Source organism: Myiozetetes cayanensis, unplaced genomic scaffold (assembly GCF_022539395.1).
Source record: "Myiozetetes cayanensis isolate MyiCay16 unplaced genomic scaffold, myiCay2020 scf23, whole genome shotgun sequence".
Taxonomy (NCBI): Eukaryota; Metazoa; Chordata; class Aves; order Passeriformes; family Tyrannidae; genus Myiozetetes; species Myiozetetes cayanensis.
In genome coordinates, this window is record NW_026087445.1 from 9,016,940 (window position 1) to 9,039,052 (window position 22,113).

General features: G+C 40.3%; 1 protein-coding gene across 1 annotated transcript in view; it reads right to left on the minus strand.

Moving 5' to 3' along the window:
• TTLL11 (tubulin tyrosine ligase like 11) overlaps positions 1-22,113 on the minus strand; it is a 36,964-nt gene that overhangs the window by 11,186 nt on the left and 3,665 nt on the right. Inside the window, 5 exon segments of the mRNA XM_050320128.1 lie at positions 10,949-11,067; positions 11,603-11,698; positions 12,294-12,869; positions 17,475-17,608; positions 19,018-19,114. Coding sequence (XP_050176085.1) covers positions 10,949-11,067; positions 11,603-11,698; positions 12,294-12,869; positions 17,475-17,608; positions 19,018-19,114 — 1,022 coding nt within the window.

A 22,113-nucleotide genomic window follows, 5' to 3' on the forward strand; every position in this document is an offset into this window, starting at 1 on the left:
GAGCTGTTATTATTCCTAGTAGATTTATTTGTGTTCACTATTTCCTTTCAAGGTACTTATGTGCCTCATTATTTCTCCAGAGTTTCTTTTGTTACTTTAGAAAAATATGCCTGTAAAATAATAATACAGGATAGTGCAAAGGCAAACCAGTTTTAAAGCCTGGGAATTCACTGAAATTAGACCACCATGTGTCTTACTGTAGAACAGAAAAAGAACTAAAACCCCGGGATATTTCTTCCCATGTGGAAATTATTCTTAGAAAGCACTTGAGCTTATGCTGGGACAGAAAAGGAGCTTTATCCTGTCATCCAATGGAGCAGAAAGCAGCAGTGCAATTGCATTTTATCAGCCTTAATCCTCCTATTAAAGCAGGTGAACTCATACACAAAATAACACTACTGATGATTACACTGCTATTAAGTCATGTGGCTTTATGCTTTCATTTTGTGGCAACTGGGTGCTAGGCAGTTTTATTGCTTTCTCAGTTTTTCAGAGACTAGAGACCAATTATTACTTAAAAATAAGCCAATCATCTCTCTTGCTAAAAGATGACTAGCAGCAGAAGTTAAATTATAGAGAACATCACTGCCCCCAATACATTAATTTCTGTCACTCTGTCACTGTAAAAATTTACAGCAGATATAATCTCTTTGAAGGGGGATCAAGTCATAGAAAGTACGAGCCTAGTTTTAAATAGAATTTTAATTTTAATGAAAGCTTCAGGGAATGATGTTTATGCTGCTTATCTTTCATACCTGGTGATTAAGTTAATTTATACTTAATGGAAGAGGATATTTCTAATCCCCAGACAGGCTCAACATCTGTCTGTGACTATGTTTTTGGAAGCCTTAAGCTGCTTGTGATTGATGTAATAAAACCAGGATCCTGCAGAACTGACACCTGAAGGATATCTGTAAGAGGGAAAATGTTATTTTTCTGCTCAATGCCTCTGCTTAAGCCAAGTCAAAATCCCAAGCACTTAATTCTGCTGTCCCTTAAAATCCTGCTTTGCACTCCCTCACTGTTATTTGAGTATAAACAGGGGAATAAGCAAACAGCTCTCAAATGTGTTTATGACTGAATATTCATACTCATTATGTGCAGTACCTGAGAGCAGTGACTGTCTGATGGCCTGCAGCTAATGAGAATAATAAAGCTCTTGCAAAAATCAGTGAAATAAACCCCGTTTTTCGTTAATTTTTCATTCCATGCCTATTTAAGAGAAAATGTTAGGAAAAACAAATGCTTGCATTTACCCTATAATTACAACAGGGGGAAAAAAAAAGTATTGAAAAGCAGTAAACATCTTGCCAGGAAAAGATATAATTTTCAATTTTGTCCCAAGAAATCACAGTATTCATGTTGAAGGAAAAAAAACCAAAAAATTGGTATTTCCAGCTGTCATGTATATCCACGCTATTTTAAATTCTAATTCCGAGAAGGCATCTGCACATAAGAACTTTCCATTGGTATTCAGGGATATAATCCATGCATGAGCATTCATTTATTCCATTTCGCTGTTGTCTGTTAAACACTGGGACGTGGCCCAGGAGCCCCACTCCAAGCAGGGATTTGGTTCTTCTCTCAGTGAGGTGACACACCTCGGTCTGCCCTTGGCTGATCGATTGGTTCTAACATCTCCCAGCCTGCAAGAAATCTGCTTGTTGGAAGCCAATCTGTTCAGGGGTTGGGTCACCCCTGGGAGAACACAAAGGACACACTTGTGACTCAGGAGTCACCCCAGGAACTGGGACTGCAAACCAAGACAACGTATTCCAGGCTCCTCCTACAGATTTTATGCAAAGCTATCCCAGTTTTAGTTACATATAACACAGATTGTAAAGAAGGCAAGGAGGTAGGTAAGAAATAAGGCATTTTTACACTATGTACATGTAGCCATGCTGTATATGCAGACATCAATAAACACTGTGTACACTACATTTTCCCTTTATAGTATAGACTTGGACACATGCTATGAAAACTATCTGGTGGGAAGCAATTTAGTATGGGAGAGATCACAGAAAATTAGAAGTTACTGGAGTTTACATCAACTGGAAAAATTAATTTAAAGGCAGAGTTGCTTCTGCACAGCACAACCACACTTGAGAAGGTAAAAGGGGAAATGTCAAATTAAATAAACATATATCCTTCATTTTAGACGAGGCAATTAAGATAATACCTGAAAATCAAATTTCATTCAAGAAGCATTTAACTGCATGTTAATAATAGAAACTGTGCATATACAAAAGCCAGGGAAAAGCTCTGTAGTGAAAAGTGCAGCTGAATCACTACTCCTGCAGTAAAATACCACCCAAAAACCAGATTATGTTAGCAAGCTCTAGGGTACAGAGAGGTGAAGATGATTTTGCTGATAGAAGGAACCCAGCTCAAATGATTAACATATTAAAGTGTCAGGAAAAAAATCTGCACTCCAGCCTAACTATTAATCACCTTCCCTGTATGACCATGGAAATTCAGTGAACCCCTTTGGACAGGGAAGGCACAGGCAGATGTTGCCTCTGCCCCAGACTATAGGAGAGAGCAAAGAAAGTGGTTTTAACTTCAAACCACAACAGATTTCTTGTATTGATAAACAAAGAGGAAATTACAGAGGGGGGGGGAATGAGATGTTATTTAAGGTCCCTTCCAATCCAGACCATTCCATGATAAAATGTATTGCACTTTCAGAGCTGGTGGATGTTTGATCACTGAGGGCAAAACAACCTGAGCCAAGTACTGGAAATTATCTGGAAATTAAACTCTTGTTCAACACAAACCCACTAACCCTTTCCAGGCTGAGGAGATGTCAGCCTTGAAGGCTATACACAAGAAGCCCTGAATGGTGGAAGTAACATCTAAGAATACCAAGGACCTCTCTACAATATTATTTTTGCAAGCAGAGGTTACAGGAGAAGGTGAATGGCCATAACTGCCACAGTAATTTCACCCTCTCTAAGGTGCAGATAGCTGACTCCATCAAACACTTCAATAAGCACCTAATTACTTGATGAGTAAGGTCAAAACCGCTATTGTTTTATATCCTATCCAATGCAAGTTGAGCAAATCTCTGAGCACATTTAATCTGCGTTCTCAGTGGTTTCAGCTGAGCCTTCCCATCAGCACCGCCTGGATACAGCACACATCTGTATGCAGCACAGCCCCCAGGCTGGCTTTGAAGTACTGCTGACTTCATGGTTTAAAAAACAAAACAAAGCAGCACAAAAGCAGGTTCCTTTGTTAGAATGCAGCCAGGGCAGGAGCAGACCCCAGAGCAGCTCCAGGATCCACGCTGGCAGTTTGGGAAGGAGGAAATTCAGGCTGCTGCTCCCGCCTCAGGGAGGTCAAAGGGCTCCTCCTGCCCCCTCAGTGCTGCTGGGACAGTGTGAGGGACACAAACTACATCCAAACCTGCCCCAAGCCATGTTCTGTTACCTCCAAGACTCACTTATAATCTCTAATCAAATAACTGAATATAAAGATGTATTTAGACCCATTGCCTCCACATTCACTTTGATGCCATGTGGAAGGACACTAAGCTGCCACCCCACTTTATTCCTGACCTTCTTTTTAGGTAAACCTCAAAGAATTCAGCAACTCTTGTGGCTGCACTACAAAGACTAGAGGAAAATGACATATTTTTCTTTTTCTCTGTATTTTATCACAAAGGTTTTCTTTTTATTTAAGAATCATTGTAATAGAAAAAAAAAAAAAAGGCAAAAAAGCTTCTTAATGATCAACTTAAAATGTAATATGGTGTGAATGTTTAAGAGATGTAATAGCTCCAGGATGTTTTGATACATTCAAATGTTTGGAAAGTTCAGATTTCATGGAGATATTTTTGACAGATCACATTCCTCAATTTATCTCCAATGCTTCCTCTAGCGCTCACAGGAGATTTTAAAGAGCAAAAGGAAAGAAAAGAGATGTCAATAAAGAATTAATTAGATTAGCTGCATCTCAAAACATTGTGATTCAAGTCTAATTGGACAAACTAGTCTCCATTCCCAATTTGATAACACAAACCCAGAGCTGGGCTCACCCCGGAGCTGGGGGCACTGAGCACACCAATTACTGCTACAGCACACGACAGGTTTGGGCCAATTAATTCCACACTGCTGAAAATGAAACCTTTTCAAATCCTGCAACCCATATCAATTCTTGTCCATTAAAATTTCTAAATGAACTGGGCCTGTCATCAGCTCACTTGCTCGGTACATTGTAAGCACTTCCAGCTGTCCCTCAATATGGGGTCACTGCAAGAGGTTCAGAATTCACGGAATTCACTCTTTGTGTGCAAGTTAAAATACAGCCTGTCCAGTCAAGATGTGAGTGCTTGGAATACAATATGTGAGCAAACACAGACCTGCCTGCAAAACTGGACTATGAATAACAGCACTTTTTGCAATAGTGAAGGCTAAAATAGGAATAAATGTAAATTAATCCGTTGTCAAGTTATTTAATGCTGTGTTTGTGTGCATTCCAGTGATATTCCATAAGTTCTCCAGTTTCTTAGCAAAGCACTGTAAAAATGAGAAGATGAAAATAACACTATCAAACACTGACATTGAGAAAAACCCTTTTTAAATCCTGAACATTCAAATAGCCCATCGTGCACCAAATCAGGATATTGTGCAGAAAATACAGTGACTCCAAGCACTCTGTATGGCAGAAAACCTTATAACCATCAGGGATATTTCCTGAGGAGTGCAGAAATCAGATCTAGAGTCTTCCAGAGAAGAAAACAGAAGCTTTTCTGTAATATTTTTATATAACAATAAATAAACTGCCCTTATATACCAAGAAGCACAACAACAGGCCATATCCTGAAGACTGTGAATGTAGAAGGATGGCAATGCATGGGAGAGACAAGACTCATCCTCATTTCACAGCAGGAAAATGGGAGCAGAAGGAAAATATTTTGTCTAAAGGTCACTGAGTAAACTGCTGAATCAGGAACAGAAACTGCATCTTGTGTGTCCTAGTTCAGAGTTATTTTCACAAAATCAACTTTTCCTGTAATGGTTTGATAGGGAAAAACACTGAAGTGAATTACTGATTCCTGCTGGATCTATGCTAGGGATATGAGTCCTAGCCATTTTAAAAGAAATATTATTATTACCCATTTTTAGTCATTTAAATCATTTCAGATTATATTTCAGATTAGAGTCCCTTATAAATTAAAATGTCTGACCCTCCCATCATCAGATTTTATTTATTATCTATTGTGTGTTAGGACTGCTGCCACAGCACATTCAAATTATTTGCCCCTGTTCTGCACTCAGTATTGCCTTTTCTGTTGTTGTATTACAACACTCTCGTGGCACTTTCCTCTAAGTGGCTCTTAAAACCAAACTATTCTGTCAGGCAAACACTACCAGATCCTTCCCTTCCCTTCATGGAGGGACATGGTAGTTTGAGAATTTCCAATTGGGCCTGTCCTAATCAATAGCAGAAAGGTTAAATGCTCTTCAGGATGCAGCAGATAAATAACTGGAAAAGCAAGAACAGAGAGCAAGGATCAAGACACCACAACATCTGCTTCGGAAAACCGACCTGAACTGGGGCCAGGATGAGAAATAGCAGTGGAAATAAATACTCTCCAAGCACAGAAAAACAAAGTTAACATCTCAGTAATGTGAGCTGAAGGAACATTGACAAACATCACGTTTAAAAGTCTCCCTCACATGTCTAAGCCATCAAAAGCCGCCCGGGCTAATGGAACAGACAAGAATTGATAGTGGAGCTGGCAGGTCGCCTGATGAAGGAATAAAGCAGAAAGCCCTCTAGGAAAGAGAAAGGGGCTAATTCAATGTGCTTGCAAAGGGCTTTGCCAGAAAGAGCCTCAATATGAATGCTGGGTCATTTTGACTGATGGAGAAAAAAATTGTGTCAGCCTCTGAAATGAAACAGAGGAGAAAGATCAATCTCCAGAAAGCCGCATATATGAGTTTATACACTCCCGGGCAGAAGGAAGGCTTGGAAGGAAGAGGTGGTGCTCCAGAGGCATTTGAATAGCTGCAAACCTGAGCAGACTTCCAAGGGATAGCAAAGGGATCCAGGAACCAACCTCAAGCTCCAGCAGTCAGCTCATAAAGTCAATTAGCAAATGCAAACCAAGCCACCGCTGCTGCCCCAGCCGGGTTTGTTTCGTGCTCCTTTTGATAAGCACTAAACTCGCTCCACATCACGCAAAGGGCACCGACAGCCCTGAGTAATGAATCCCTGAGGAACATCATCCAGTTGCTCACAGCAGTGGAAAGTGAGATATGTTACAGCAAGCCTGAAGAACTGTCATTATTTTCTGATCAGGGAGAGCTGCAGCACCAGCATCCTCCCATCCAGCCTCTCCACGTGCCTGTGCACTGAGTTCCTGACCCTCTTAAACCACCCCTGCCACACAATCATAACTTTAGAATAGGGATAGTGAGATAAACACAGTAATAAATGGCAAGAATGACTTTATCATCAGAAAAATCTAGGGTAATCATACTCTCGAGACAGCTCTGCACAGTGTTATTTTCATATTTCCATTAAACATGACACAAACATCAGGGGAGGTTATGAAACTGAATAGAAATATCTGGGAAATAAATGGGATACAGATGAACAGGTGATTTCCTGATTTTGTTTTTTTTTTTTTTTCTTAAGGAAGTACAAAACTGATTCTCAACACCAAGAAATTAAGAATAGCTCTAGGATTTGGAAAATGTCTTTGGAACATACAAAAGAGATCCTTCACTGCAAGGCCTGTTTAAGTAAAGACCCATATTCCTGCTGCAGTTAAGTGACAAGGTCACAGCCATCGGTCACCAGCACAGCAGGTGACATCTCCTAAAGAAGCTGCCACTGTAAAATAAGTCACATTTAAGTCAGAAAGCCTGCTAGGTAGAATGTCCAGAAATTAATTCATGTTTTCATTAAATACAGATGACATTCTCCCCCTAGAAACTATTAATTTTGTCCTCCATCAGAGAGAGAAATCATTTAAAGTGAGCAAGTTGTGTAATTCACACAGTGGAAAAAATTAACCATCTTTTTTTCTGTGCAAGAGGAAGATCTTTTGTGTAGTAAATTCTACAAAACCTTGACTGAATTTCTCCCTAACTACATTACAGTAAAAGAATAAAATAAAAAGTCAGCCTGACAGACATTAATATTTAGAGGGTGCTCTCGGAACAGAGTGACATTAGCCAGTGTTTGTGTGCTGATCTTGCAAAAATCTGAGAGCGACCACATTGGGGTTCTTCCTGCTCAGGAAATTAGTTAATCATATTTGACATCTGCTAGAGCCACAGAGTCCAGAGAGGAGAATTGTACCTGACATATTTTTTAAAAGAAATTAAAAAAAAAAAAAAATAATCAGAACCTCACAAATAAATTTCAAGGCTGATTTCAAATAGAAAAGGCACTGCAGTGGCATGGGCAGAGAGTAACACCCAAGGAAAGATAAACTAGCAGAGAAACAGCGAGGCCATCATAGGTAATAAACCAAAAGCACTCAGTTTGGAGGGCACAATGAATTGATTGTTTTTGTAACAGCCATAGATTAGATTACATTTCATTTCCAAAGTGTTTCAATTCTTTCTCCTGTCAATGACTATTTCAGAGCTGAATAAAGTCATTATGCTACTTAGGGAGCTGCATCTTCATCCTCTCCAGCAAGGAAAAGGCAGATTTATTCCATGAGTAACTCATATTTCTGATGGCATGCGTGCCACAAGGCTGTGACTTCTTTATCAGAAGAATAAAATGCTTATTTTCTGTCTTGAAATATGTAAGAAACCAGGCATGTAAATGCAAGAGATCATACTAGGACACAGAGTAAACAACAGCACCCAAAACACAAAGAAGTCTTTATTATTGCTGGATTAATTAGCATTAATAAACTAGGGCATAAATATTTTTGACAGGAAAGCGGGTCATTAGCATTGATGAGATGATATAAATGATCTTCCTAAAACAATCAAGAGCAGTCCTGCTCCAAGTGATCCTCCCAGTTTGCCATTATACCACCAGTCAAACATCTGACATCAGTGGAGAACACACAGCACTCAAACCGAGACTGAGACTCTTTTTGGCTCCTCAGATCTAATAAAATTTGAAGAACAATAAATTGCTAATAATTAAACAAACACTGAAACTAAAACCTTTTACCACCATAAAGATTCCAAATTAGGCACAGAAAAATAGAAGTTTGTGAAGCCTTTTGAAATGGATTTTCTGTTGGAGGCACAACATCCACAATGATTTGCATCAGTGATTATCCTAATTAAACTGCTGTTTACATAAGTAACGTTGATTTACTTTCCATGTCGTTCGGTGTCATTAGACCATTCATTTAATTGTGCACATTTCCTGTAGCTGAAGGCTTCTCCCACCTCCAGCAGGCTGTGAACAGCACCTCTGCTGCCAGGAGGGAACCCAGAGCAAGTTTAATACTACACAAGCTTTAGACAAGTTTCAATCCCCCCAATAACCGTGTTTGTTCCAGCATGTCACTGGCCTGGCTGACTGCCATGATCTACTCCAGCCTTAAAATCCATGGGAACAGCACTGCCCACAAACAAAGGCAAACAGTTAGTACCTTATTATTCTGTGAAATGTTTTACTGTCTCAGTGAGGAGTGAAACTTGAGTTCCACAGTAAGGATGCCTAAGGAAAACAGGACTAGTCTAGGAACCAAAGCTAGGGCAGGAAGAAGGTCTACATTTTTGACTCCATTTTGAACCACACGAAATCTTCCCTAAACTCTACAACAGAAGATATTTTGTCTATTAAATAAAAAAAAAGTCTCAGCATGAATTAAAAGTTCTGTTTAAAGCTGCTCTAGGCACAAAATATGACCCACACACCTCAGTGCTTCAGTGGCCAGGACAAATTCTTAAACCTAAGAAAAGAGCAGTTCTACAGTGGAACAGCCACCATGTGCATGTAAGTACATTGATTGGAACTGCAGATTTTCAATCATTAATTATTGGCAGTGCCAAGATAATTATTAGTGATCAGTGCACATAAACACTGGAGTTGTGTTGGAAAAATTAATAGGTACGTGTGGAATGATAAACTGGTTTTATTCAGCTTAACTTTCAGTATTATACATCACATGGAAAGAAGGAGGAAAAAACACATCAAAACTCCATGAAGATGAGGAAAAATTAAACTAAATAAAAAATTCCGAGCTATTAATCTTTCGTGATAATGAAGTACTTCAGGATGACTTCTAAAACTCACTTTCATTTAGATGCTTCATTTATTTTAATCTGGGAGATAATTAGAAGGAAATCAAATCCATCTCCACAGCAGAATATTTACCTGAGATGCAGCTCAGACTTCTCAGTATTTCCCCTGTGTGTTCAAACTCTGTGTTACACATATTGCTAAAACTTTACTGAGATTAATGTCCATTACTTAATTAGCACCAAAACTCAAGTGTACAATATTTGCTGCTGTCAGAACAGGAATTCTTTACGGGTTTTTTTCTAACAGTAGGTCAAATTTTACTCTAGAAGCTCCACACACCATCTCAGTTCAATAAAAAGCACCTGGAAGCAGAGGGACTAAATCACAGCTGAAAGGGTTGGGCAGTTGTCCCTCGAGTTCCTGCACATCCACACAAAAAATTACCAGGGTATTGCCCTTTGCAGAAAGAAACAGGGTTGATTTATGGTGAAGACACAGAGATATTCATTAACAAGATGCTCTGTTAACCAGATTATCCTGAAAAAAAATCTGCATCACTGATGAATTCTTGCTGTGAAGAGCCAATGGTTTATCTCATCACCAGCTAATCCTGTTATAAATTATTTAGCACTCAAAATGTATCAGAGAAGAACCCTCAGCTGAATGTGCCTTCCACACAGACTGGTGTCCTCCAGCAATTTATTTGTAATTATCATTTGCCTTTTTTTTCCCATATCTAATATGTAGTTAATGAATGCCTGACATAAAAAAAGGACATGACTAGTTACATAATTACAGGTTAAAAAATGATCTTTTTCAGCTCCATGTACTGCAGTAATCTTAAGGGTGGAGGTTAAGTACAGAGTATAAATTGCTTTGCAAAACGTTCTGTACACTGACCACAGCAACCTCTACGCGTGGCACTGCCTTTGAAAGAAGAGTTTGATCTTATAATAATATTACAATAATACAGAACTTGTAAGGAGTATCAGTCATGTCGTGTTCGTGGAACTCAGTCTACAAAAGGCTGGCAAACTTGCACCTGAAATCATTATAGAACATGAATAACATATTTCAGGGTGCCACAAAGTGCCAAGAGAAGCACAAAATGGATATTCTAGTATGGAGGCAGGCCTGTGAGCAAGAATTTCTGGGGAAAAAATAAAAAATTTAAACAATCTCCCTTTCATGTCTCCAAGAAACTGCTTAAAATAAGGTGGTTTATCAAAAGAGAAGATGTGATTTCTCTCAGCCTTATCCCACCACTGGCATTTCTGTGCAAGCTGCTTCAGGCAGCTCCTCTCATTTCTAGATCATAAATTTAACTATGTTTATTATCACAGATCAAGGAAGCAATTTCTAAACACAATATTAATACTTTTCAGCTCCAATGGGGCAATTCATTCAGACTAATTTGTGACTTTCAAGCAAATTAATAAACAAACTTACATCTCGTGACTGTTTGGAATAAAAAAAGAAGCCTCAAGTACAAATAAATAAATCTGAGTTACTAAACTGTTTGCACCAGTTAAGAGTAAGATCCTCCAGGGGATCTGATGAATCCTGATTTCCCATCAGCTCGTGGAACTCTTCAGTTCCTTCAGCTCCCCCTGAACTTCCACCACTCCTGCAGGAAAGCAGCACGTGGCCAGGGCCAAGCTGGGAACTCAGTGTCCTGGACAAACTAATACAGCTGGGGAAAAATATTTCCCTTTTATACTTACTGCAAGGTACGGATGCAAATCCCAGAGAAAACAGACACACTTACTGGGCATCTTTCCTCTTTTTTTTCTGGGGGTCCACCAGGCGCAGAGTGTCCCTGATGACAGCGACTTTCACTTCTTCATCCACAGGGCTGGGGACATTCTCAAATACTCCAGGAGAAAGCTTTACATCACAAAGGGACACAGTTACTCACTGCAGAACTAAGGATTATTTAGTCCACATTGGCTAAAACATTACACACATCATCTATACTTTAAATACACAGTGATGGATTACAAAATACTTCTTGCAAGGATACACAAACCCTCACGTTTTCAGTATGATGTTACAACAAATTGTGGCAAATTTCTCTAGGAAACTGAAATATTAAAAAAACCATTGTTGCCGATGTTACTGTTTATGTCATGTATACAAACGTGAAAAAGATTATTAGCAATCCCCTAAACACAATTAACAACTGCAGGGGATGATGAATAAATGCATTTATGACAAAGATGATGGAGAGCTTTCACTATTCCAATAAGTCATATTTCCAGCGTATAAGATTAGCAATGATTTCAAAGCAGAAAATTACAGAGAACCTTGGAGGTTTCATATTAGCAGACAGCTCTCATCTTTCAAACATGGGGAAAAAAGCCCAGAAAACCCAACCTAAGCAATTTCCTTCCAATATCACCATCACACTGAGAAGTCTTACCTCTTGCTCATGTTCTATTCTCATGCTGGGGTTTGCATTTACTTCTAGTAACATGGGCTTCAAGTTTTTCATCAGGAGAATGTCAAACCCTAAAATCTGTGCATTAACAAGCAATATGTTACTTCAGTTCCACTCCCAGAGTTCTCCTAGAGAATGCAATGGTCGCCCATATGGCAACATTGAGGAAGAAACATGTGAGGGGCAGGAGATAAATAACTGAGAAGCTCTATATACTGCTGAGCAATCACAGAAGCCATTTGTCTTGGATACCAATGGCTCCTTTCACACCACCCCCACCCCTAAATACTGCATCTGCCAACATGGAATCTTGGCACCCGTGACAACTGGATCTTCACATTGCCACGATCACAGGAGCATGAGGAAGCCGCAAATCTTCAGTTCTGACACGCAGAAGATGGGAACTGGAGTGAATAACATTAGTGACAAATTACACCCAGTGACAATTCTCCACATATGTTTAGGGCTAGTGGTAACACAGGTCAGGAGGTTTGGCTTGGGCAAGGAGAACGTAGCTCTGAGCTCCCACAATGCTGTCCAGGGTGTGCACACACAGACACCCAACTGTGATCTGCAACACCACTAAAGAAACCTTTTGGAAAAGGCATTAAACATCCACAGAATTAATCCATGCATAGAAATAACTGCACTCCTGGCAGAAATTCCAACCTACCTGGAAGCAAGTTGGTCCAGGCTTTCCTGATGGGATGTCAGACTGATAGTAAACTTTCAGTTCTGGAGTCAGTGCAATAATTGTTTTAATCACCAGTGAAATTATATCTGACCAGAGCTTTTTGACATCAGCTCCTCTGGAAGACAGTCTGCACAGAATGCTTGAAAAAGTCCTCTTGCTGCCAGTGTTTACACTGTCAGAATGGATGAAATTCTCACTATGGATATTTAGTGAGTAGTTGGTTAAGTGCATAAAAACCTGGTGCAAATTTTTTAAGGTGGGTTCTTGATAGGGCTCTGTACAAAACCTAGAAAGTCCATCTTTGGCTATATAAATCTCTAAGGGTTCTAAGGATTTCAGCAGGACATAAAGACGAATATCGAACTTCAGTTTGTCCACAAGCAGTGGCTTGCAGATATATTCCTGGACCACAGCTGGCCGGCTCTGGATGCTCCCTGTCAGCCTGATGTCACTGGGGTCCTTAATGAGGTAGATTCCATCCCCCTGGCAGCCTCCATCGGGTTTCACAATAAAAGTGGGCTTCCAGGACGGATCGCTGTCCTTCATCACACGAACCTGCAAGGAAAAGCATTCACTGAAAGGCACTGACTGAGTGGGGGAGAAGGGCTGATACTCTGCAAGGCAGTGAACAAAAATAAATTATAACGGCATGATCACACCCCCAGAGTAGTAAACACCATGCAAAAAGGGTAGATGATAAACAGTGCTGAGAAGCACAAGGAGAAACAAAAAAGTATGAGTAGGGAATTACTACTACAGACAGAATGTCATTTTATTTAACAAGCCATTGCATAAATGATTTCAAGAACTTCTTTTTCATGTTCAGTACCAATTGGTAGAAGGAAACATGGTATCTCAAGAGATCCACTTTAGTAGTGTATGAAACTGCAAAGTTAAACTTTTGTGCTACATTTTGAACAATAACTGACAAGGATAATTATTGACATAAGGAAAGATGCCTTATTTATTCAGGTATGAATGCAAGCAGTACCAGAAAAGGAAAAATAAAGTAAAAATTTGACACTGACAATAGTTTTTCCCACGCTGAATATTTTTCACAATCAGATGCCCAATGTTAGTAAAACTGGGAATGTTGAGCCATGTACAGATATAACCAGGTCACTGACATATCTGCTGAGTGTCAAATCTTTCATGTTACAAACGTATTTCTCGCTGCCTAAATAAACTTCAGTTTATTTATTACTTGTATAGCAAAAGTCAGACCTGCAGAGATGGAGATGCCTCAATTAGCAGAGGTGAAGCTGAGAAAGAAAAGGGAGCCCTAACAAAGAAAGCAGCTAAAGAAAACACAGGATGCAGGTTACGGGTTTATCAGCTACTCATGGGATTCAGAAGAACAAAGCACTTAAAACCTCTTCAAGAGGGAGGGATGTCACAGCACAGATCATTCTTTTCTTGCATTCACACATTTTGGGGCACCAGACCTGCAGCTGCTACTCTCTCCCTTCAGCCAGGCACGTGCTGAACCCAGGCGGAGATCTGGTTTTGCCCTGTGGCTCACCAGCAACAACTGCAGATTGACTTTTAGAAGCCTGAGGACACAAGCTAACAAAGAAAAAACAATCAGTTGCCACCATCAGGCCTGGCACTGCAGAGTGAGAGGAAAAAAATCAGCCCACAGGAAAAGGCTGAGCGTGGTCAGATCACTGTGATTCTCTCTGCTGTGACATTGAGCCACTGACCCCCATGAGAGGCCCAGCTCTGCCAGCAGTGACATTCCCAAGGTCTGAAGGACTCCTGGCTCCACCCTATCCAGTTATTTATTTCACTGAGAGTCACACTGCTGAAAGCCTTCCTACCAGCTGCAGGAGAAACTCAAGCTCCATTATCCAGACTAGGATTTTTCTCACAGACAGGTGTCACACTGACTCAGTGAAAGATCCTTCTCCAAAATAGGTCACTTTGAGGGATAAAATGCCTCAGTGGAGGTCAGGCTTACATAAATGGCACATGGATAAATAAGTCCAAGTAGATCAGCAAGCCTAGATGTGCAAAGAAGGAAAGCAGGATTTATGCCCTAGTCTTTTTACCACTGTAGAATAATCTTCCTTGATGTGACATTACTCTGCAGAGCAGAGGAGTTCTCTGGTTCACCGTTGTTAAACTCAGCATCACAGAGACAGACCTGCTTAATCTGAACCCTCCATGACTAAACAGACCCTGATGTGACTCTAGTTGAATGTGTGAAGTGCCAATCATGGTCTACCAGGGCAGAAAGTTACACAGAACCTCTAAGATACCAGGTGGAACAATCTGCCTCCCAGACCCACCTCTGCTGTTCACCCCTCAGGCTACTCCTGCTCCGCTCCAGCAGCACCTTTCCAAAGGAGATGATGCTTTCCAGGGACTATTGCTAAAGATGCAACAGCAACCTGCTTTTCAAAAATACTGCACTGTAACAGCCACTGCTCTCAGAGACCTCATGCTTCACTCTACTCTTAAAATAGAAAACACATCGTTTTCTCCCTCTCCTTTTAGTCCATTTTTGATGGACTAGATGGCCTGGACATTATTCAGGCTTTCTAGTCCATCAAAATCTACACATGGCAGATGAAGATAGGCTGGTGTGGAAAGGGGGAATAGTAATCCAGAGTCAGTCTGTTTTTCAGCAGATTGACTGTCTTGAAGAAAACAGATGGTTTCTTGATCTTCAAGGAAATTCCCAACAGTCATCTTCAAATTCTCCAGCAATCCCCTCAACTACATTCTTTCAGATTCTCATTACGAGGAGGCTTGTCCAGACTTAGAAAATTCACTCATGTAGGAAAACTAGTTCATATGAAATGAGATATTTCTGTGTCCTTTGCTGGACAGAAGGAAATTATCTTTAAAAACACGTTAACCATTTACAGTCAACAGCAAGAGGAGAGTTTGAGGAAAATCTGTGCGTTTGCCTTTCCTGAGAAGACACAGGGTGAATGAACACAGTGTTCTGGGAAAAATGTATATAATGGGCTATAAGATTTGACAGCACAAAGACCAGAATATTCATGTCTATGCCTAAGAGGTATCCAAAAGCTGAAAACCTGATTAAACCACCAAAAATACGCTGTGCTAGAAATTAGACTGTCCAAATTAGATCCTTATTAAAAATTAATCGTACTGGCCTATTCATCATCCTCACAGACATCACAAAGAAGTAAAATGAACTTTTAAGACCTTGTTGAAAATATCCACCATCATTTCGATATAAATGACACTAAGGGAACTACCTTTTTGTTGGTATTTCCAATTTGAAGCTCATCCACCACAAACTCAAGAGCGTAGTTTACTCACCAACTACTGGCTTTCAAAGCACAGAAGATTAATATTACCTGTAGTGTTTTCCGCCTGAATCTAGGCATAGGGGAAAGTGGGAAAAGCTGAAAACATCTGATTTCATTATTGACACCTTCACAATCATGACTACTGAAGTGAGGCACAATAAGAATACGTGAGAGAGAAATCATTTTGAGATGTTGCAGTGCATCAGGGGAGGCAGCAAGACTTCAATTCTCAAGGAGTTTCTTCTACAAACAGCACCAAACCATTTCTCACGTGTGACCCACAGCTCCACTGACACACCATTTGTGTCAGGGACACGTCTAACGTGCAGACACCATCAGTGCTGAGCTCCTCTTTGTGAACAAGCTGAAATGCAGCCTCGGAGAGCTGACGTTTTTGGCAGCATTAGGGTCCCTCAGTTGCAAAGCAAACAACACCACATATGAACAAATAAGCAACAGAAAAGACTGGAGAACTCCTACTGAGAACTCACAAAACTGCAAGTGAAAAGTGTTCTGAACCTTTTACGGTTCACAGTGGATTTGGAATGTTTTGGTTTGTATTCCTCCCTGTTCTGGAGGGGTTACACTCCGAACTCGTGTTAAGTAGAACATAAACTCTTACAACATAAAATATAATGTTTGATAACAAGAACTATGCTTTTTCTCCAACACAGATGGAAGAACATATGCAGAGGAAACTCCTAGGAGTGTGTTACTGGACATCTGTTACTCTTGGAACAAAACGCGGCTCGTTTTCCCCGCAGCGAGCGCCGAAGCAGAGCAGTGTTCACTCGCAGTGCCACCTGCTGCCAGCGCACGGGGCTGAGCAGCTCAGCCTCTCCCGCTCAGCACGGGGCAGCAGTGCCTTGCACCCCCCAAAAAACTCCTCAGCATGCCCCCGCTGCACCCTTCTGCAAGTTTAGTGCCAGGTTGTTTGCACTGATCGACCTGTCGTCACTAAACTCCGTCCTACTGTTTGTGCAGCAACAAGGCTGAAGTGCTGTTGGGATTTTAGTCATTTTTGCTGCTCCCAGCAGTGCCACAAAACACTGACCCAGCACACTTGAGGAGTGTGTTAAAAAGAATTTTAAAAAATATATAATTTTTAAAAACATTAATTAAAAACAAAAATAATAAAAATATGTTCATGGATTCAATTGGATTGTGAATATGGCAATTATCTAAGAGGTAACACACAGTACAGGAGCCTGTTAAAGCCCAGACCTTTTTCTCCTCACTCATCCAAGCAGAGCACACTGTGGGAGGCAAGAAGACACTGGGCGAGTCAGACAGGGTTAAATAAACACACACACAATGTTTTAAAAATATTTGTAATAACAGAACAAAACACCAACACAGCATCACTTTCATTTTTCCTCCAAAAAGCTGAAAAAGAATGGTATTTAATTCCATGCTGAATAGTTAAAGCAACAGTGTGACAAGGGAAAATGTGAGTGTGTTTAACAAGGCACAGTACAAAATGCTCTTCTGAAGGATTTTGACACAACAGGCCAAATGGACCACAAAGACTGCAGTGCCAGTGAAGCTGGGGAAGCACCACACTCCCCACACTGCCCTGGAACCTCCTCAGGCCAGGAGAATGTGCAGGGAAAGAGCTTATGGCTCTACCAGGTTCAACTGTCAGACCTCTTTCCTGAGATGGCAGAGAAGCAGAACTGTTTTGATGTTTATTCCAGAACATATCAAATAAAGGGAGTTCATCCAGACTAAGACTGATCCCAGACAAACTGGAAAAGAAAGATGTCATGCACAGCCCCTTAGGGAGATTTTAATTAACCTGGTAGAAGACTAAAGAAAGACATGGGTACAATAGCCAACAAGTTGTACTATCCTGAGAGTAAAAGTGATCTACCTCAGCCACAAAGAGGGGAAGCTCTTCTGGAAGGATCCAGGAGCGAGGATAGAAGTTATACTCCAGAGGAAACAGGTCCTGCATTGTTCTCATGGCCCGACTCAGGGTAATTTTCCGTACTGTCTCCATCATGCCTGGGAAAGGAACAGTGTCCAGAAGTGACAAAAAATCCACTCCCAAGTCTCATCCTAAAAGTGAATGGTTAATCACTACCCACTCTACTGGGAAGGCACTCTGGTCACTGCTGCCAATAAAGCTGAACACCTTTTAAAATTTAAAATCTGACAAAATAGTTGTAGTGTTCCCCTGCCATATTTCCCATTGTACGTGTTACTGTAGCATAGTGGAAAAAAATTAGCTCTCAAAAATACAGCTCAGAATAAAAGGCAGAAAGCTTTAGTCAAATATTAACTTTTGTCTTTGCCACAATCAAAAATTATTTTTATTACCTATTGTTCCAAGGAATGTGTAAAAATGCCATTTGAATATAATCCACCACTTTGTCTTTACTTTGCAGTCATTTAAGTAGCTGCACAATCTCAAAGAACAGGTTATTTTGTGAACAGCAAAACAAACTCACATATATATTTTTAATTATTATTTATTTATATTTATTGAAACCCCATATCCATTAGGAACATGACTAAGGCGTTATTTTTATGGAAAAGTTTCCAGTAAAACCCAGCACCAAGTTAGCACAACATTCCTGGAAATCAGGTGTGGTTCTGAAGGGCTCTGGTTTGACTCCTGTGCAGCCACTTGCTCAGCAGGTAGAAGCCAGAGTAGAGAGGTAACATCCACCTAACACTGATTGAAACCACCAGAAAACTATAGGATCCTACACCTGAGTGGGAACTTCCCTCAGGCAGGAGAAAGTCAAGGTGAAATAAAGCCTGGAGTTCGATATCTGAGGTTCTTATGCTCACAGCATACTAACAGCAGCAATAAATCTGAAGTAAAGGGCTTAGATAAGTCAATACCTAAGCTCTTAGCTCTTATTTAGAGAGATCTCAACAGGGATTAAATGAGGAAAAAAGGAGCTTAAAAAAGTAGAAGAGTCATCATAAGATGAGGACTGACATGAACTCTTCAATATTAAAAAATCCATTTAAGGAATTCTGCTTCGAGCTTCTCCCCGAGATAAGCTGAAGTGGGAAACAAAACAGATTCCTTCCACTTTGAATCAAAACCAAATCCAAAGATACAGCACTGTTATCAGCACCAGATAACAGACAGTAATTGCACACTTCACTTAAATTATAGCCTGACACTCTAATATTTCCTAAATTCATGTGTTTGAAGTATTCTTCTCATCAAAACCACTTTCTCTCCAAAACAAGTTTCAGTTAAGAAACTGTTCAAGAGACCTATTCTCATATCCTTACCTCCTAAACAGAAATCACCTACCAAGCCCAGTAACATGCTAGAAATATTATCAGCTGATTAGGCAGATAATTCCCACTAAAAACAGTAAAACACAGAAACAGGTCAAATAATCACGTTCTTAAAGCATTTGTTTAAACCAGAAACAGAAGTGAAGTACCTGGAAACTTGTTGACTTGACCTGAGAAGATATTATTGTCATGAAACGACACCCCATGCCAGTAGATGTCGCAGGGCAAGCGGCGGCCAAAAGGAAACTGGAAGAGAAGAGCCAAGTTTTGAAGCAAGATGGGAATACCCAGTCCTTCCTTTCTTTATTCTAAACACTCACAGTAAGCACAAACCACCCCAGAATAGTCTTCTGACTGTCAAAAGAAAACAAGCTCTGTATTTGGGTTGCAAAGCTAAGAATATCTGGATCAGTTTGAGGCTCTTAAGTTAAGAAATCAGGAAAGGTTTTTAGAAACAAAACCCAAATGGCTGAGAGGCACGATCTGTGCTGGGAAACCCCATCTGAGGAACCACAGCCAAGGCATGGCTCACTTGTAATTTAAAATACTATTACAGGGAATAAAATTCCACTAAGAAGCACTGAATTCTGGCACCTGACGGCACAGCAAGTGCCACAGCTGGCTTTGGGGTTGGGGGTTTTTTGGGGTTGGGTTTTTTTTCCTTCCCAGTTTAAGGGATGACAAGCAACCACCAAGGGACACAGGCACTAGAGGCCATGGAGGAGTTGGCACTACTGGTAGTTACTGAATCAACTCCTACTCTTAAAAACCTCACCATTTAATGCCTTGTCCACATCCATGCTCCCCTCTCCATGTCCCTTTCCCAGACTGCACCCACACCCACAGGCCCTTCAGCCCCAACCTTGTGGCATCTCCACAAGCTCCCAGCCTCACATGAGCACAAACCAGTTCTGTTCTTTGGTACTTTATTTCAGGGAACTCACATAGGGAGGAATATTGTTCTAAATTTACACCAAGTTAAAATTGCAAAGCACTTTCTGAGCAAGCCCATTTACACTGGTGTCCAAGCTGCAATAAATGTAAAATGGATACAAGATATTTAAGTGAAATAACTGCATTATTCATTTATGTATATTCAGTTATAAGTATTAATTTATACAGTATTAATTCCTTTCTGGTACTAATAGCCTGTAATTAAAATAAAAGCTTGCATTGCATTAATCATTTGTTGAGCATATATATTTCAACTATTAAGAACTAAGGCAATTATTTCAACACTATTAAGTGCTCCGGTTTCTTTTTCCATTCACACAAGATTTCACTGGAAATTGGAAAACTGTATAGTTTGTTTTCTATTACCAAAAAGACCAACCTTCTTCTAAGCAGTCTGAAGAGCTCAGAAGCAGCGCTGCCAATTACTGAGAGCAAGTTTCTAATAGTAGTAAAGTGGTTTAAAAACCCCCAATTAGTTTTGTGTAAAGAAGGTTCTCTTCTTTTTCATGCTTGTTCTCTTAGACACAGTCCCATTTATCCATCCAAAAAAACCCCTTTTTATCTGCAGCTCCATGTAGATGCCATTTAACTACCATATGGAATATATTCACAGGAATCACTTCTATGACTAGGCTATATATTTTTCAAATGAATATGCTATATTTAGCATTTTTAGGGCACATTTGCATTAAATATCTACCACCCTCATCCCCCAGTACTGTTTACTCTTTGAAAGAACCGCAGTATTTTGCAGAAACTTCTTGTTCCTTACTCCAAATGCGATTTTTCTTGCTTTAAAACATATCTTAAGCACTGGATTATTTTTTTTTTTCAGTATGACAGAAAAAAAGAATCTCATCAAGCTTTTGAGTGCATTACTTTATTTGCTACTTTAATTAAAATTTCAGCTTCCTCTGTAAATAGCCTTGAAAAATTAATTTAAAATGCTAATTGAGGAATGCATCCTTTCTCTGTTTCCTTACTCGCAGGGATGAGAAACCCAATTTAACAGAGCCAGTGGATTCTGCACTTATTTCATTATTATTCAGACTGCAAAATCTGTTTTTGTATGAGTGAAAATTAATTCTGTTGAGCTCTGAAAGACAATCAGTGGCCTTAACCTCTCTCCACAGGTACATCCAGAATACAGATGCAGCCTTCGGTCTGAGAGCGCCCTTCCCACCAAAACCTGAACAATTTATTTATTTATTAAATGAAATTGAAATGAAAGGAACGAAATTTGCATTTATATAACACCTTTCATCTGCAGAGGATATCAAAGCACTCTACAGACACTGCACAGAAATCACCAGCAGATGAGGAGTGAGCAGCTCTGGACAGGAACGTGGCAGCGCCGCAGCCCCACGTCAGCGACTCAACACGGCACCGTCCTGAGGAACCAAGATTATCTGGATTTATCCAACAGTGGCATCTACCTCATCTGAGTGAGCTGGGGAGGATTCTCTATCCCCTGCACTGCACCATTACATAAGAGCAGTGTTTGGAGAGGAGCCAACAAGTTCGATTATTCGGCGCCTCTGGTAGTGCCAGGCAGATGTAAATTAATGTTACCGTGGTAGAAGAGGAGTTTTCACTGCATTTCCAGATCCCAGTGCAGGCACTGGCTAAAAAGAAAGATGGATACAAAGCCTCCTATCGTCACCTCCTGTGGGGCAGCTGGAATAGCCTCACTATCCAGTGCCAAAGCCAGGATGGCCCCAGCCACAGGGGGACAGAGGTTGTAGAGGTGACTGGAGCCATCCTTTTTTTAAATCTTTTTCATTCACAGCTGGAGAAAATTTGTCAGAACAAACAAGCAAGGAGGCACAAAGAGAATGGCATTGTTTCCACAACTTTGGCACCATTAATAATCCATCACAGTCAAATCTGCGTGGCAGGTCATTTCTACCTTTGGATTAGAAGCCGATAATTTAAATTGTCTCACGGGTCACATCAGCCTGTTCCATCACGTTTAATGACAAGTTAAATGACTTATCTGCTAGTCAGCCTTTCCCAGCATAGAATTTCAAGCTATCCCTACATCTCCATGCAGGCACAGAGCAGCGAGACAAATGGAACGCTCAACGCTGGGATATTTGATGCCCGAGACATCTGCTTCTTCCATTTTCCTGGTAATTGAAAGCTTGCTGAAGAAATAATTTATTAAGTGATGAATAAACTCGGGATGCAAGCTCAATTTGTGCCCATTATTTCATTTGGCATATCATGTTCATTTAAAGAATCTGTCACGCTGGATCAGATGGTCCAATGTAGCGACGGGAATTGCTCCA